Raw genomic sequence first — 16,639 nt, 5'->3', positions numbered from 1 at the left:
CTGAGATTATTAGTGATCTCCCAAGTGCTGGTAGACTGGTGAAGGACTTCTTGCCATTTCTGCAATAGATGTCATTTCATTGCACCTCAAAAGGGCTCTTAAACTTCTCTGTATTAGCCAAGAAAAAGCATTTTCATCTCTTCAGACTTCAACAAGAAATAGTACAAACCATATTTGTAACAATTAGTGCAACTAATCATAAAATGATATGGGTTGGAAGGGATCTCACAGAAAATCCAGTTCCAATCCCCCTGACACAAGCAGGGACACCTTCCTCTAGACCAAGTTGCTCAAAGCACCATCCAACATGGCCCTGAACACTTCCAGGGATAAGGCATTCACAGCTTCTCTGGGAAACTTGCTCTGGTGCCTCAACCACCCTCACAGTGAAGAACTTTCTTACATCTAATCTAAATCTACTCTCTTTCAGTTTGAAGTCATCATCCTTTGTCCTATCACTACATGCCCTTGTAAAAAATCCTTCTCTGGCTTTCTTGTCAGCCCCTTTAGGCACTGGAAGGTGCTATCTTCTCCAGGCTGAACAGCCCCAAATCTCTCAGCCTGTCCTCATAGGAGAGGTGCTCCAGCCCTCTGATCATCTTCATTACTTCCTCTAGACTTGCTCTAACAGATCCATGCCTCTCTTCTGATTAGGCCTCCAGAGCTGGACACAGTACTTCAGGTGGGATCTCAGCAAAGCAGAGGGACAGGATCCCTTTCCTCAGGGAAGGACACAGGTTTTAATTCTGGGCCATGAGCACACATTTCTGGGTCATGTCAAATTTCTCACCAATCATCAACCCCAAGTCCTTCTCCTCACATGGCTGTTCTTAATCCACTCATTTCTACCAGGAATTGCCCCAGCCCAAGTGCAGGACCTTGCTCTTGGCCTTGTTGAACTTCATGATCTTTGCACAGCATCACCTCTCAAGGTATTTCAGTGAAATATACCTGGGTTTTGTGTTGGGCAAAGCACAAATGACAATCCTACCTATGCCAGAACCAGATTGGGGTGCTTTACAGAAGTTGTTTTGTTACTGTGCTAGGTTTAAACTAGGCATAATGCCATCCTTCATGTTAGGCAGTCTGTTTAACTCCCACAAAGCTCACTGAGCAAAGTAGTATTCTTTAAAATGCATACTGCCCCAGGACAGAGAAGCTCTGGTCCTGCTGGTAGGCATCTAGCACAAGGTGTTCAAAACAATGTACAGTGCAGTGTAATCTATACAAAACCAACATTGCTAAACATGAATACAAGTTTCCCAAGGAATTCAGATCTAATCCTGCAATTACAAAAATGTGCATAACCAGCAACCAGTTAACTGTAGCAAATGCCTCCTACTTATGTAGAATGCACCTCTTTCCATGAACACTAGTCTAGTGTATAAAAATACGCCCTTTGCCTCTTTTTTGGTTAAAATTAGCACTTCTGAAATGAAAGACAGTCAAGTGAAACATAACCATCAGCTTTTAGTCACCTCAGGCACAGGCTCCTACCACTTTCACTAAAAAAAAAAAAAAAAAAAAAAAAAGAGTACCACATCATATCAAGGAAAGTATTGATTGTATCATTTGGCAGCTTTGGATGTGAATGATGACCAAATGCATCCATCCATGTTGAACCTTGAACTCCCCACTGGTAAAATAATTTTGTATGAAACATATGAAATATCTACCAAATGTGTTAAAACTGCTGAAAAATTGTTGCTCTTTTTTCTCGTTTTTTTAGAAAGAGTATTGCTGTGAAGCGCAATGTCACAATTCTGGACAGAAGTCTTTTGCACCGTTTTGAGAAAATAAATGTTAGGCTAAGTTCACAGCCTTGAGAATGGAAAAAAAAAAAGTTCTGCTACAAGGACAAAAACATAATTTTTTTTATCAGAGGCTCTTTCATACAAGTTGGAAAACAACTGTACTGCACTGGGAAACAAAACATGAAAACATGATAGATATTTGAATAAAGATGAGTGGGAAGCACAAAGGTCGGGTCTGGATGTGACCCAGAAACTCAATTGCACTGACCCAGTATTTTGTTTCAGATAGTCACAGATTTGAAGAGGGAGAGAGGGTATTTTGGTGGTTTTGGGGGGGAAAAAAGAAAAAAAAAAAACCCACTGTTTGGACTTGGGGTTTTTAACACCATCACCACACTCCACTCACGTTAATGCAGACAGATGGGGGAAATGATTTTCTAGAAGAGCATTTCAGGCCCTTTGCCACCCGAGAAGCACGAATACCTGTGTCCCCCATACTGGGAGCCACAGGTTTCCGTGTCCCTGCGAGATCCCCCGTGCTCCCATTCTCCCGGCCTTGTCCTCCGTGGGACCTGGACCCCTTATTGGGGTATGTTGTCCTAGGCTTAAGCTCCCTCCCACACCCGCAGCTGCGGCCCGAGGCGCGGCTTGTAAGGGGTTAAAGCTCTGAGCACCGACACGTTGAGGGGGAGTAGCCAAGACCGAGGAGCAAAAACATCGTAGCACATTCCTGGGTAGTCCTCAGCTGCCAGCATCTGATTAAAACCATATCTCTCGCTGTGAGTGGCTAACTAATCTGAAGGCGAGAGTACAGCTGAATATTTAACCGGGCCCCCGCTCCCAGCCACCTTCTCGTCTGCAGCCCTCAGATCATGCACGGAGCAGCACGAATCTAGCCGGTAAGCAGCTTTGCCAGCGAGGCGAGGCTCTCGCCAAGCCTCCTGGGGCGGGGGGAAGGGGCTGTCACCGGGAGAAAGGCTTCTTCCTCGGGGATATGACAGTAGGTGTCTGCGGCGGGTGGCCGGGCGCTGACAAATACGGGATTCCTGGCGCGGGAGGTGGTCTGGCCAGGCCGCTGCTCAGTCCCAGGAGATCGCCCTCCTCGCCCCGCAGCCGTGGGTACACGGCTGGAGAGCTGGCGGTGTGGGGAGTGGCCCCGGCCCCGCAAGGGGTGACCCCGGTCCCAGGGCGGCGGAGGCGGCTCGGAGGCAGCGAGGGAGCTCAGCCGTGTCCGAGCAGTGCACCCCTGACCAAGCCGCCGGCAGCCTTCTCTGTGCCCGGGCGGAGGAGCGGCCTGGAGAAGCCTGAGTGCAAAGCAAACTAAACATGTGCCTTTGCTTTTATGTGTGGAGGGGAGGGAATTTAGAAAAGAAAAAAAAAAAAGTATATAAGCACTATATTTCACATACCTAGCTCATATGAAAGAATCTCTCTACTAGCAGAGAGGAGGAAATGGTTAGTATGCTGTGAAACAGAGGTTGGGCTTCTACCTTATCTTTGAATCAAGCATCCTTACTGGGCACCCTTCTGTCTGCTGGTGAACCAAAGGATGCTACTTGTCTCTGCAGTAAATGGATAGAGGTAGAGAAGTCCAGGATTAATTGGAATGAGTCTTCTGCCTTGTCAAAAAAACTGATTTTTCAGATGGTAAGACTTAAATTCTAAAGATCATCATATGTTGGCACTTAGTGTTGGTATAGTGCCTGTGCTCTGAGCAGCAAGGTAAAGGCAGCTGTTGCCAACAGTTGGACTTCTCTGTAGCAGAACCTCTACACCTCAGATAAGCTGAGGCTGGTTACTTGAACACTTACTAAGGGAAGCATGCAAATCCACTGGTAAGGTAAGATTAAACTGATTTGGGGGGGGGGGGGGGGGGGCAGGCGAGAGGAGTGTATAGTTTTACTCTTAATGAAAGTAGTTTGCCTTAAAATACTACATTTTGCCTGAAGTCTTCTGTACCTTCCAAAAACAAGGCAAGCGCAAATGGACTAAATCTAAGTGCATGTAAGCTTAGGTTTGCCCGCTGTGTGCTAATGAACAGGTATGCCTAGGGATGGGAACTCCTGTGTAGATAGGCAAAACAGAGATGCAAATTCAGTTAATTATCGCGCTATGTATTCCAGTTGGCTGTGAAGACTTTCTAGGCACTAGTAAACTGAAAATATGTCCTTGGGTCTGATACTGGCCTGTTAGACATTTACAATGCTAGCAGTTCCTCACATCAGCTTCTGTTAGGACCTTCTAGTAGCTGAGTGAGGCAGAAGGTGGCTAATAGGAGAGGTGAATCAGCATCCAAAGAAAATCTTTTCAACTGAGAAACTGATTGTTTGAGGCAATCATCCACCATATCTCTTTAAAGAATCACTGGAGCTGCATCCAACACAATGGTTAGGTTTAGTCAGGGTCTCAAAATTCTCTGAATGCTCTGAGGATGTGGTCAAATCTAAAGCAGAAACTCACTAGAAATTAGTAACTCACTGGAGTTTGCATTTGGAGGAGGAGGAGAAGCATATTGGCAATGGTAGGGAGGATGTGAGTGCTAAACAAACGTCAGGTGAAACACCAGAAGAGAAGTTTAACTAGTAAACCTCATGGCTTGGACTGTAGGAATGCTCAGGGTAAAGTGGGATGAATGCCAACTGCTCCACGTTGTAAATTAAGGGATGCTTCTGCTGAGAGGAATTTAGCAGAATCTTCTGTGCTTGTCGCTTGGGTAGCAAACTAGGAGAATGATGAGCACTACTCTGGTAATCCTGTGACTTGTGATACTTCTCATCTCTTGTGCTTGCTCTTGACACAAAGCTGTTGGCTGAGTACCCCCTCTGGTGCTCAGCACTGTTAGTTGGAAGGACGGTCAAATGCCAAAAATCTGGCATTAGCTTCCTTTTGTAATGGTAGAGATGACTATCCATTCTAATATGTGCTGTCTGCTACTTTTCTGAGTACTTGTGTTCTGCTTCAGTACACATTGCAGTTTATTACTAAGAAGAGCACTACTTGCCAAAGTGCCTGCATAACCGTCTTATTTGGACACTACAGGCCAGTAGCTGATATGGATATACTTGCTAAAGGCATTTATGTCAGAGCAGATACGGAAAGAAGCACTCTAAAGAGGTGAATATAATATACGCAAAGGGTGGCAAAAAGAGCTCTTATGCTCTTACTATCAAAGAGGGATAATCAAGGGCTGGTATCTGGACAGAATGTTTAGGGTGAAAAACATAGCTTGAGATAAGAAGTAACAGAAAGACCATAATACACTGTAGTCATTGAGTATTTTTGCCAGAACTACAGATTTTTTTTTTTGCCCCTATTGATGCTCTTCTCTCCTGGTGAACTTTACACTGCTAGGACACGTGTGACATGCTGGGTTAACCCAGTTCTTGAATGTTTTTCAACTTTAATTCAGCAAGCCTAGCAATATGTAAGCATTACAGAAACATGAATTTGCCTAGACAGACTTAGACATCCAGAGTAAGCCAGATTGTTCTTGAAACAATACTAGTGGTGCAAATCCTGCTTGCTGTACTTTTTCTTAAAAGAAACGATGAGAAAAAGACATAAAGGTAGCTTGTAATATGCAAGGATTTGGGAGAAAAACCTGGATCTTGCATGTAGACTAAGGGATTATTAGCAGAATCAAGTCTCTGCCTCCAGAGGAGGGGAGGGGGAATACCAAAAGGTCCTAATGATCCTCTGCTGTGAAACACAACTAATAATAAGCGATTGCTACTGTACCTTAGCATAGATTCCACAGAAACACAACTTGGGTTTATGTTGGTAGGATCAAATAGAGCAAGCTGCTTAAGTATCATAATTGACAAAACAAACTGACTTCAGAAACCTGATTTTGATGCTTTATCTGAGTTCAAGAGTCTCAGGTTTATAAAGAAGCTGGATGAGGCATAGGGGCAGACCTAGTCAATAAACAAGAGGTACCAGTTTCAACAGGATTGGCTTGTTCATACAAGGTGGAGCCGAGTGCTGAACAAGGCAACTTCCATCTAACTACTGTTAGCCCTTGTTGATCTGGGCATGGACCATTTCAGTTTCCCCTCTTCTGAAAGAATGTTCCGTGCATATACTAAGGAGTGCTTGAGGATGAAATGCCTAAGCTGAAATGCCCTTCAGACCTTTACTCCAAACTCCAAATCAGTGGGCTTTTTTTTTTAAAAAAAAGCTTCTAATAAAGCTTCATAGCTGGTACATATCTGATTAAATCTCAAAGTTTACACTTTATGGGGCCAGTTAAGGATAGACTGTTGGCCTTAGAGATTAATTTCCTGCTGCTCTTTTCAGTTTGTGTTGCATCTTCAAGCAATAAGATGAAAGGTGAAATACTTGATGAGGATTATCTCTTGAACAGAACAAGTAGGTCTGAGGGTCAGGATAATAGACCTTTACCTTGACAATCAGAGGGCTTGACAACAATTTCAACTAAAAACTAGCTCAGTATACTCTTAATGCTGACGTGTCATGCAACAGCACGTCTCCTCCTATGAAAACTCTCACGCAGCTGCCCTATGGCTAAAACAGCTATGGATGAGACTTTTTTCCTAGGAATGGACAACATAAGTTGGGAACACTGAGGATGTAGTGTTAATATTGCAATCTGTGTTTCTACCTTACAGATAGCTTCTGTGCTCCCAAAACAGTTATCTGTGCAAACAGCTTCTAGCCTGGATAATGGAAGATGAACTCTAGAGCAGGATGGATGGCTGACACTTTCACTTGAAAGATTCTAATAGGTTAAGATGTCCCTCTAATATGATAGTAAGACCATTATAGAGATAGAGTATGCTTTTTCAGGATTATATTAGAGTCTGGATTTAGAAGTAATGTAAACTTCCTCTGATGTACATCAATTGAAACTGCAGTTACTAATAGAGAAATTTACTGCAGAACAGTCATCAGTGAAACTTGGCTAGCTGTTTAGTAGGACAGCTACTGAAAGAGCTGCAGTAGGGCTCTGAAAATCCTGGTTAATCCTTTTTTTACCTCTGGTATAGATCTTTCTGTACCAACTTTTTGTGTCTTGTTTAGTTATTCATTGCCTTTCTTGCTATATATCAGGGAGGGCTGGAGTCCTTGGTAATGACTAATCTTGAAGGTGAGAGTAATTCTTATATTATATGTTTCATAATGCCTAACTAAGGACTGACACTAATGTAGAAAAATGTAAATGGAATTTTCATTGGTCTTCTAATAACATGTCACGAATATGTCTCTCATAACATAGTGATAATGACTGCTACACTACTTTATGTAAGGAGAGGCACAGTAGCAGAGAGCTAGACGGAGGATTCCTCAAATACTGATGAAATGAGCGTTTAAAGACAGGTTTTTGGCTGCTCATGGGATTGTCAGGCTGGGTAAGCAAACTGCAGTTCTTGACACTGTATACTTGACACAGCACTACTTACGTGCATGGGTTTAGGTGGGGTGAATGCAAGAATAATACAGAAAAATCCTGTTGCTTATACAAATATATTTGTGAACAGGTAGAGAACACAGTTTGATGTAGACTGTACAGAACATGTGATCTCTCTCAGTACAGCTTGCACACACCCAAACTGTAAAAAGAGATAACTGTCTGCACTGAACAGTTAACAGCATGCAGCTGAGACAACCTATGATAACAGCTTCAATATATGTCGAGTTTCTGCTCTGAGGAAGAAAGTGAAAAGCATGGTTGTTGGGAGGAGTCCCTTGCTATTCTAAATAGCAAGACCAGAAACAGTCTCTCTAGGCAGGAGGGATTTGGGAGTACAGGGAAATTAAGTGTTAGAACTGTTGTTCAAACTAGTTGCCTTGATTAATAACTGCTCTCCTTCTGGGGTTTTTTTGGTGAGTCTCAACAAGCAGTATTGACAGAAAATCAAGGGGTATACACTGCAGGCATGTGCCCTGAGATTCCTGTGGATAGGCAGGTGAGGAATAGCTAGAACGGATAATTGAACTCTGGCTCAGGAGCAAGCGATTTTGAGGCTTCAGCACTGGAAACTGGAGAGAGTGATAGCACAGCACTAGCTCATGAAAACGTTTAACAATCTTCCTTCAAGGTAAGCAGAAAGAGATATTTGCTAATTTATATCATTCCAAGTCTTTAGTCAGGTATAGCTTGTTTAAACTGGTCACAATTTCTACTGAACCCTCTGTTCCAGCATTTTTGCAACAGCTGTATTAGTATATAAAGAAAAATTCAAAATAGATCTACTGTGGTAGCTGGGTTAAGAGACTCATTTTCTCATCAGAAATTGTGTTCAAAACCACAGCACAATGGCAAAAAAAATTAGTCCAATTGCACCACTTGAGCAGAGCAACCTATTCAATTCCAGCTGCTAACATTGTGCTACTCACTTGACTCTATTCCGGTGATTCGAGTTTGCAGAAAACACTTTCAGGAACTCAGTTTGGATTTCTATGTTCTTCCTAAAAACCGAATAGCTCAGAGGAGGCTGATGCACGGATACGATGTTAACAAACTGTTCAACTGATGAAATAGCAGTTGACAAATTGGCTGAAATGGTAAAATGTCTGAGTAGTTTCACAGACACGATTGTGCACCAGCAATCTGTAGCTGACATGACTAATTGCGGTACTAGTATTTTTATCTACTTTGCAGTTGATACTGGGGAAGGGAGCAGCATGGAGGAGGCATTCCCTGATGTATCATTACCATACTTCTATCCCACTAAACAGATGAATGTCACTTTTCCCTGTTTCTCATTGCTAGTTGTGTATGGTAAATACAGCTGAACTATGTGCCATATCCTGCAATCTGTAAGTGCAGTTGTAGCTTATTCCAAAAGGCTATTCATGTTGGCAGAGGAAGCTATTGGTGTAAGGCTGCTGAAATATCTCAGCAAACAATTGATCCACTTAAGTGAGAGGACAGAACATCAAACAGGGCTTAAAATAAGTTGCATGAAAAGAACCCTTTAGGTAAAATCCTGTTAACCTAAAAGTATTCTGTCCAACAGGACAAGTGGTTGTCTTTACTGAGGTCATGATACCAAGCGAGGCATCTCTAAACCACAAATATTTCTGATTACCTATGGCCTAAACAGGACAGTTAAGTAATCTTTTGAACTTAGGCTGGAAAATTGACCTGCTATCAAGGAATCACAGAAGAAACAGTGGTGTGAGCATCACTAATCTAGACCTTACTGATTGCAGGGATGACAGAAAACTTGTCAGGCAGGGTAGGTCAATAGTCTTTTTAGGTGTCTCTTTTACAAAACTAACCACAGGGGCGTGGATTAGATTTAGCAGTATAAGAGCTTGTAATTAGTCATCTTTTTGAGAAATGATGCTGCTCTTACATTCTAGACATGGCATAAACTGGAGGGGAACAGTTTTTAAGCTGTCTGAACTCCTTTCCACCACTTGTTTTCAAGCAGGTACTTGTTGTGTATAAGCATGAACAATATCTGTTAAGTGTAACTAGTATCTCTTATGTATATTAGTCACTGGTTATGCTAACAGACTAATTTGATTGTTTTAAGAGAGAAAACAAACTAATGGTAGTGTTTGCATAAGAACATGCAGATGCAATTTTCCATCTAAATCATAGTAGTCATGTCATGTTACAGAAGGTTTATTCAACTTGCACACTTACACACTGTCAGATGCAAGAGCAATGGGTGTTCTAGTTATGAACTGGAACACTTAAGATGATATTTTATTTGATGGCTCAGCATGAGTGACCCTATTTAAAAGGCAAAAGTCTGAATAGGGCTTTCATATTTCTGATTTATTAATCACAAGGCTACTTGGGGTTCTACCATTGCAGTAGGAACTAGGCAGAAAATGTGAGACATGCAAATAGGGATATGTTAGATGCAAACACAAGTCAGTAATACAAAGGTTCACTTCTGATGTAGGTAGAATGGTGCTAACCAAGGTAGTCCATTATTGGTAAATGTATCTGGCTTTAATTTTGACCCTTGATAGTCGTTTTATATATTACTGTCTAGCCTTTAGTCTATTTCCTCAGCCTGCAAAACTGAAGCCTCAAATCCATTCTGGTGAGTAACTTGCTTACCACCCTTCTGAAAACAGCTGTTCTGTCAAGAACTTTATGGCTAGAGATATTTCTAAGGATATATTGTCCAGGTCCTGATACAACCTTCTAATCAGAAGAACTTGACTAACTGCAAGAAGGTTTGAGGAAACAGCCTGCCTCGGAAATGTGTTCTGCACTTCAGCCATTGCTGTGCTTCTGGTTACTGCTTCATCCTAACAGGCTATATTGCACTTGGCAGTAAAAGCTTTTCTTGTCCTCTCCTGGCCCCTCAGATTCTTATTAAAGGTTAATATTTACATGCAATAACTCTAAGCTGAATCATGTACTTGGAGTATCAAGGGACAAAGGAGCACAGGCTGTGAAAAAGACCAAGTATTAAACCGCTGAGCAGATGTTTATCTGTCTTGCCTTGCCTCTAACTTATTCAGTGTCCCTAACCTCTTCTCAGACAAGTTTTTATTAACATTGAGGCAATTATCTCAACCTTCTGAGGGGAAAAAACCTGTCTATTGTATGAGGATTGTTGTAGTCCAGTCTTTAAATCCCATGACAGACTATGGCCATAATGAAGATTCTCAATTCCCTGTGCTTAGGACAAGACTATGATTATTAAAGGTAGCTACAATGTTGCCACTCCTTGCTCAAATAAGGGATAATTGTGGTAGCATCTCTTAAGTGAAACTAAATGTTGCTCAACAAAATTATTTGACATGTGCTTCAAGTCTTGCTAAGAAACAGGTATTTCAAGGATGACTTCTCACTACCAACAGATCCCCTTCTAGGGAGTTTAAGCCAAACTTCAGTGTGACAAAACTTGCACAGCTTAAACTTGCGTTTAAAGCGTAGAATCTAAATTTAGTTGTGTCTAACCGTCGTAACACAAGCAGACTAGATTACTGCTAGGTCAAGCTACATAATGTTGTTCCCCACTGTAGTGAAATTTGAAAGTAAACTGAGGCAATTCTGTGCTAGTCTTGTGGCTTAACTACTTCTTGACATCTTATTTAAAATATGAACATACATTAAGGCAGCTTTTGTCTGTCCTTGAATTCTTAGTTTCACAGATTCTCTTGTTCCAGAGAGGTGATTCTGAAAGACATTGAGTTCTCCAAAGGTATGACAAATAATTCATATACTGTGAACTCTCATCATCAGGTAAGATGAGCTGTGCCAGACTTCAGATAAGAGAGTGCTTACTGTAAACTGGCCAGAAAGCCCTTACTAACCTTCTCAGATTGCATTTTTAACACCAACAATGAGTTTCTCCCTAGTTAAACAGGGAGTATTTGCAAGACCTCAGCTTGCTTGTGTGTATTCTTGGGGAAGTAATATGGCTTCCCCAGGATAGAGGTGATGGCAGTAATGGAAAGATGACTTGTGTTAAAGATGGCAGCTGCCCATTTGGATTTCTACCACTTTACACTTGCCAAAGTGAGGTCTTACTTGTGCAGATTTGCTTCTCCCTAAGTTACTTGCTTGTTGTTGCCTCTACTTCAGAGTGAAATTTTTACGATGGTTATATAACACCAGAGCTGAGTGTACCTATACCAATGAAACCGAGGAAGCAGGATCACTGATAGGTAGGACTCATTGCTTCCAGGTTGTTATTTCTTCTTTCCAGCATGGAGGTGGGCAAAATGTCCCAAAGCTATGATTCACTATCCAGAGAGTATGTCTTAGCTTTGTTCTTCTTGAGGCCCTCTTCTTCTGTTCTTTAAACAGTAACCCTCCAGATGGGGTGGGTAGTTAACGATTCAGCCTTAACTCTTTTCTTTCTCTTCTCTCCATTTCTGAAGGACTTGATAAATCTAGGCAGAGGCTTATTATAATGAATTCTATGTCCACCCAAAACCACACTATCAGGCAAGCTAGTCTAATTTTAGAGTAGAATTCAGTGGGCTTCACTTCACCTGTTTAATGATGTATTTCAATGGACACACTGCTTTTTACCACTGATGCAAGTACCTTGCAGAATCCCTGCTGGTTGTAATACTTTTCCCCTTGCTGTTTTGTCAGAATAGGCATGAAAACCACTCTTGCAGTGATAACATTGCCTGAATAAACATGGCTTGCTGTATCAACTCTGCCTCTAACAATCTCTTTCTACTCAGAACCACTTCATATTTTCACAGCAACAACTTTATTGCCCTGCAGCAAATAGTCCCTAGCTGTAGTCACATAAACTGCCTAGAGAGCAGGAGAGATATAGCTGTCAGACCTTTTCCAGGTGAGCACTTATCTCTGATTTACCTGAGCAATGTTAAATGCAGTTCACAATCTGGTACCTTTGCTTCTATTAGTAGCTAGTTCCCTACAGGCGTCCCTCCTGGCTAAATGGAAATGAAGACCTTCTGGTTGAAATTCCATCCTAAAGGCCTAGGAATTTGTGTTCTCCCTAGGCTAAGAATCAGCTAAGCATTGACATCCAGTACTCTTAGTGGAAAGCTGGATGAGTCAATCTGAAGCTATTGACTTGGTAAGGAACTGAGGGAAGAAGGGAAGGCCCAGTAAGAACAAAACCTTGACAGTAACTTGCAAGTAATGGATAAAGGATTAGCTGTAGATAAAGCAAATGAGGAATAGGCTATTGAGAATTAGAAGTTGTGCATGATGGAAGATATGCAATGCTTCAGTCCTTGTGTGTGGGTACCTAGTGTCTATCAAATAGCATGATGGATAAAAGAGTTGGCTTGGTCTGTGGCTGCTTGTGTGGATATAGGGCAAATTACTAGTAGAGGACAGCTTAGCTACATAATCATCTCAAAATCTCTTGGTTTCATTTGTCACACTAAAATTCAAGTAACTAACTGAAGCACCTGCAATACTGCAGACAGAAGACTTGTAAAACAGTTTCTGTAGCAGTTCTGACTGTTCAGTTCTTTCTGTCTGTGTACAGATGATCTTCAGAACTCTCTAAAGACAATGAGTTCTATTTGCTAAGTGTGAATCAATGCTCCGGCTATGTAGGAACAAAATATGGTGACTGCAGGTTATTCTTTTAGTGCTTTTTAGAGGCAAAAAGGTCTCATGACATAGTGTGAAAAGGTAAGCCATACTAGTCTGTAGTGTGTGTTAACTTGAAAGGTTTTTGTTTTTTATTTTCTTAAAAACAACAACCAATCAAAAAAAAAGAAAAAACCCAAACCAAACAAGGTTACTTGATTGCTATTGAGACAAGTGAGTTGGAGTTTGGGTTTTGTTTCATTCTGGTTTTTTTGGTTTTTTTTTCCCCTGGAACAGTCTGTTTGCAGCATAAGGTATTTGTTTGTATTTACCTATTGAGTGGTATAACCTCTGACTTCTGGTAGTTATAGAAATGTCAATAAGTTCTTGTGGCTTTTTGAGTGTTCTAGTATCATTTTCACGGGTGTTTGGAACAGTTAGTAGCAAATGCTTCTTTCATTCTCTCCTGCCGTACTACAGAGATGCAGCTGGCAATACTGAAGGAAAACAGCAAAATATTTGAGGTTCTGTAAATAGTTCTAAAGTGTGAAAAGCTAAAGAATGACAGATTAAAACAGCATGATGCAAGGATAGCCTGTGGGTGTAAGTCAGTGTGATCTGATTAGGTACTACTGAGGAGAGTAGCATTGCCTAGCAGCCGTAACTTTTATACTCTCTGTAGCATGAGACAAATAGACAGTGTATCAAATTCCTACATGATCACTACTAAAACTTTCAGGCATGAATGAGCTTCAGTATTCAACAGAACAAAACTGAACTAACAAGTCTAGTAAGAATATTTCTTTGAGGTAAAATATCACATCTGTATTTTTAAACCACAGCAAGCATAGCTGACCACCATCTCATCATGTCTACTGAAGCTGAAACTACTAATATCAACAGCCAGCCTGAGCAACAGGCTCCACCAAAGACACAACCTTCAAAGAAGGAAAAAAAGAAAGGTAAGAAATGCTTACATCTTGAATTTCTATTCAATGTCCTTAATCTTTTGCACTCGTCTGAAAATAATATCACTCTTATAGCACAGTTAAAATAACTCCAAAGTTTCAAGCTGACTAGAACACCGAGTAAATAAAATAAATCTAATTAGAAGGTAAGGGGTTAGCTCAAAAAGGGGACTTTTTTTCTAGCTTTAAGTTCAAAAGCTTTCAGTCTCCCTTGTTAAATGACTCATTTGCTAAGCATGACAAGTCCACCAAAAGCCCGGAGAAGTGAAAGTGTCCTGAGGAGATGACTGGACCCAGGACCATTCAGATAACTGTCAGTCTGAACTTGAATTCACTTCCTTTCTACCCTCCAGAGACAGTTATGTGCTGCACCAAATACAGATTTTAATTCCAGTCCAGGGAAGCTAGAAAACTCATTTAATGAGAATTACTGTAGATCACCTAATAGATTTTTTTTTAATAGATGAGGTGATGTAAATATAATTACCTCATACAGAAATACATGCCAAGTATGTTGATCACGCAGAGAAGAAAAGCTAGCAGTTCTGAGAAGTAGTGTGAACACCAGAAGTAGCAAGTTAGCTAAATTTCCAACTAATTACAGAGACAAGTGTACCAGGACTCGTAGAAATGATGGCGCTGATAAAAAGTTCTAGCATAAGGTACAGGAGATTCTTACACATCATGAACAAATCTGACTACACTAGAACTAGGAGATAACATTTGAAATGCATATTGGACATCCTTTATCACCATGGGAAGTACCACTTCTGCTTGGTGTGTATGCTTAGCCCTTATAGGTACTTGGCTGTTGCCTATAGATATTGCAATCTTTTACATATCAAACAATTGTTCTAAAGTTGGCACATATTAAGCACTAGGCTCTACTTCTTGAAATGAGGCCAGTTTCTGCAAGAACACTTACTCTTTTAAGGTCACAATCTTGCAGCATGGAAAGCACTGAGGGCTGTTAGTCAGGTATACCCAATGGACAGTTTTAATATATACATATGGTTTTGTTTTGGTTTTCTAAAAGATTTCAAAGCTACAATATAAACATTTCTCTTTTTTTTTTTTTTTTCCCCTCCTGACACCCCTGAAAAAATAACAAATAACCCAAACAAGAAAAATCCACACTTTTCTGTCTCCAGGGCCAGAAAAGACAGATGAATCTCTCTTGGCTAGATTCAAAGGTGATGGTGTAAGATACAAAGCTAAACTAATTGGCATTGATGATGTCCCAGAGGCAAGAGGAGACAAAATGAGTCAGGATGCAATGATGAAGCTGAAGGTAAGGGCTTGAGCTGATTGGTATGTAAGGAACAACTTCTGAGTAGCCTTCAGGAAACAGATTAAATGGTCACTTTGGCACAACTTCAAATAGACCTTAATGGTAACATAGTAACAGCACAGTCCTAGCTGGTTGTTGCTTCTAAAGCTGTAAACCTTTGCTCAAGACAATGTTTTCTGATAGCTTGTGCACTTCTTTGGGTCGCCTGTAGGCTTCCAGTACAGACACTGATAGTATGAACTTTATCAGATATGGTGAGCTTGAGTTTTTGATGGAGAGAGAAGGACTCTGCAATTTAACACTGACCTCACAGCCTAAGTTGGCATCTGTGACAATAGTGACTCTAAGAGATACAGGTAAACTGAAGAATAAATGAGACCCTTCAACAACAAAGATGACTACTTCTGGAGTACAGAACAGTCATATACTTTCAATCATGCCAGGAAAGCTGGCAAAGGTGCTGCTACTGCAGCAGTTTTGTGAACTAAGAAGTTTTAAAGCTCAGTTTAACTCTGAGATATCACTTCAAACCTAATCAGACATATGTTGCTAGAGGAATGCTGCTCTAACTGTGCGGTTGCACAAGAATAACTAGATTAGCAGTAGTACAGTCACAGTTGTGGGCTCATGAGAAATGTATAGAAACAAGTTAAAGCTCAATTTAACATGTCTCATCACTACTTTGATAATCATCCTTTTTAGGGAATGGCAGTGGCAGCCCGTTCCCAGGGTCAACACAAACAGAAGATCTGGATGAACATCTCACTCTCTGGTATCAAGATAATAGATGAGAAAACTGGGGTAAGATATGACTTGTTTTATCATGGTTCTTAAAGCAAGTGTACTTGGAAGTTAAACTAATCTGAACTAGATTCCTTAATGTCATTGTGCCTCTTCTACATATAAAATTATCTTGCAAAATGGATTGTAATGCTGAAACCTCCTGCCAGATATATTGGCTACATTCTGTTGTAGTTACTTAAAGGCTGATGGCTGAGTCTTGAAACGAAGCATTCTAATAGTCTCAATCATTTTAACTACAGAAAAGAGCACCTATTATGTCTCCAACAAACTAAACCAATAAGGTGTTGGGTTTTTTCCTACAATTCTAGGTCATAGAACATGAGCATCCAGTAAACAAAATCTCCTTTATTGCTCGTGATGTAACAGACAACCGTGCCTTTGGCTATATATGTGGAGAAGAAGGACAGCACCAATTTTTTGCCATAAAAACAGCACAACAGGTATGGATCAGTCGTCCTCTTCCACTTGCTATAAGTACTGCTTTTATGTAAACAATTAATGTGATAGTGGAGTGTTTGTGTAGTGAAGTGTTTGGCTGGTAGAGGTATGAGGTATGGGGAAATGCCAGCATAAATGGATAGACTTATCTCTGAGAGGAGAGCATTATAAATGGACTGCTCAGCTTCTCTGAATCCAAATATAGTCTAAAATTAAAACACTTAGGTAGCCTTGCTTACTGTGACTAACCTTGCTTAACATGTCCGTGCACCATGGAAGTTATTAATGAGATGAACAGAGCCATTATCATGGGCACTTGTGGTAGTTTGAGCCTGGCTGGATGCCAGGTGCCCACCACACCGCTTTACCCCCCACCTCCTCAGCAAGCCAGGGAAGGGGAGAAAATAAGATG

At 41.0% G+C, this 16,639-nt stretch overlaps 1 protein-coding gene across 5 annotated transcripts in view; it reads left to right on the top strand.

Annotated features, from left to right (window-relative positions):
* The first annotated feature begins 2,491 nt into the window (after window positions 1-2,491).
* DAB2 (DAB adaptor protein 2) overlaps window positions 2,492-16,639 on the top strand; it is a 31,299-nt gene continuing 17,151 nt past the window's right edge. For 3 of the 5 annotated variants that reach the window (XM_062019104.1, XM_062019103.1, XM_062019100.1), the window contains exons 1-5: window positions 2,492-2,653; window positions 13,569-13,688; window positions 14,846-14,985; window positions 15,688-15,786; window positions 16,098-16,229. In XM_062019104.1, the coding sequence (XP_061875088.1) occupies window positions 13,595-13,688; window positions 14,846-14,985; window positions 15,688-15,786; window positions 16,098-16,229 (465 nt within the window). In that variant the 5' untranslated portion in view covers window positions 2,492-2,653; window positions 13,569-13,594. Of the gene's footprint in view, window positions 2,654-10,839; window positions 10,939-13,568; window positions 13,689-14,845; window positions 14,986-15,687; window positions 15,787-16,097; window positions 16,230-16,639 lie in introns of those variants that run through there. The other 2 variants (XM_062019101.1, XM_062019102.1) reach the window with 2 other exon arrangements.

Source organism: Colius striatus, chromosome Z, assembly GCF_028858725.1.
Source record: "Colius striatus isolate bColStr4 chromosome Z, bColStr4.1.hap1, whole genome shotgun sequence".
NCBI lineage: Eukaryota > Metazoa > Chordata > Aves > Coliiformes > Coliidae > Colius > Colius striatus.
This window is presented reverse-complemented; position numbering and strand designations above follow the sequence as displayed.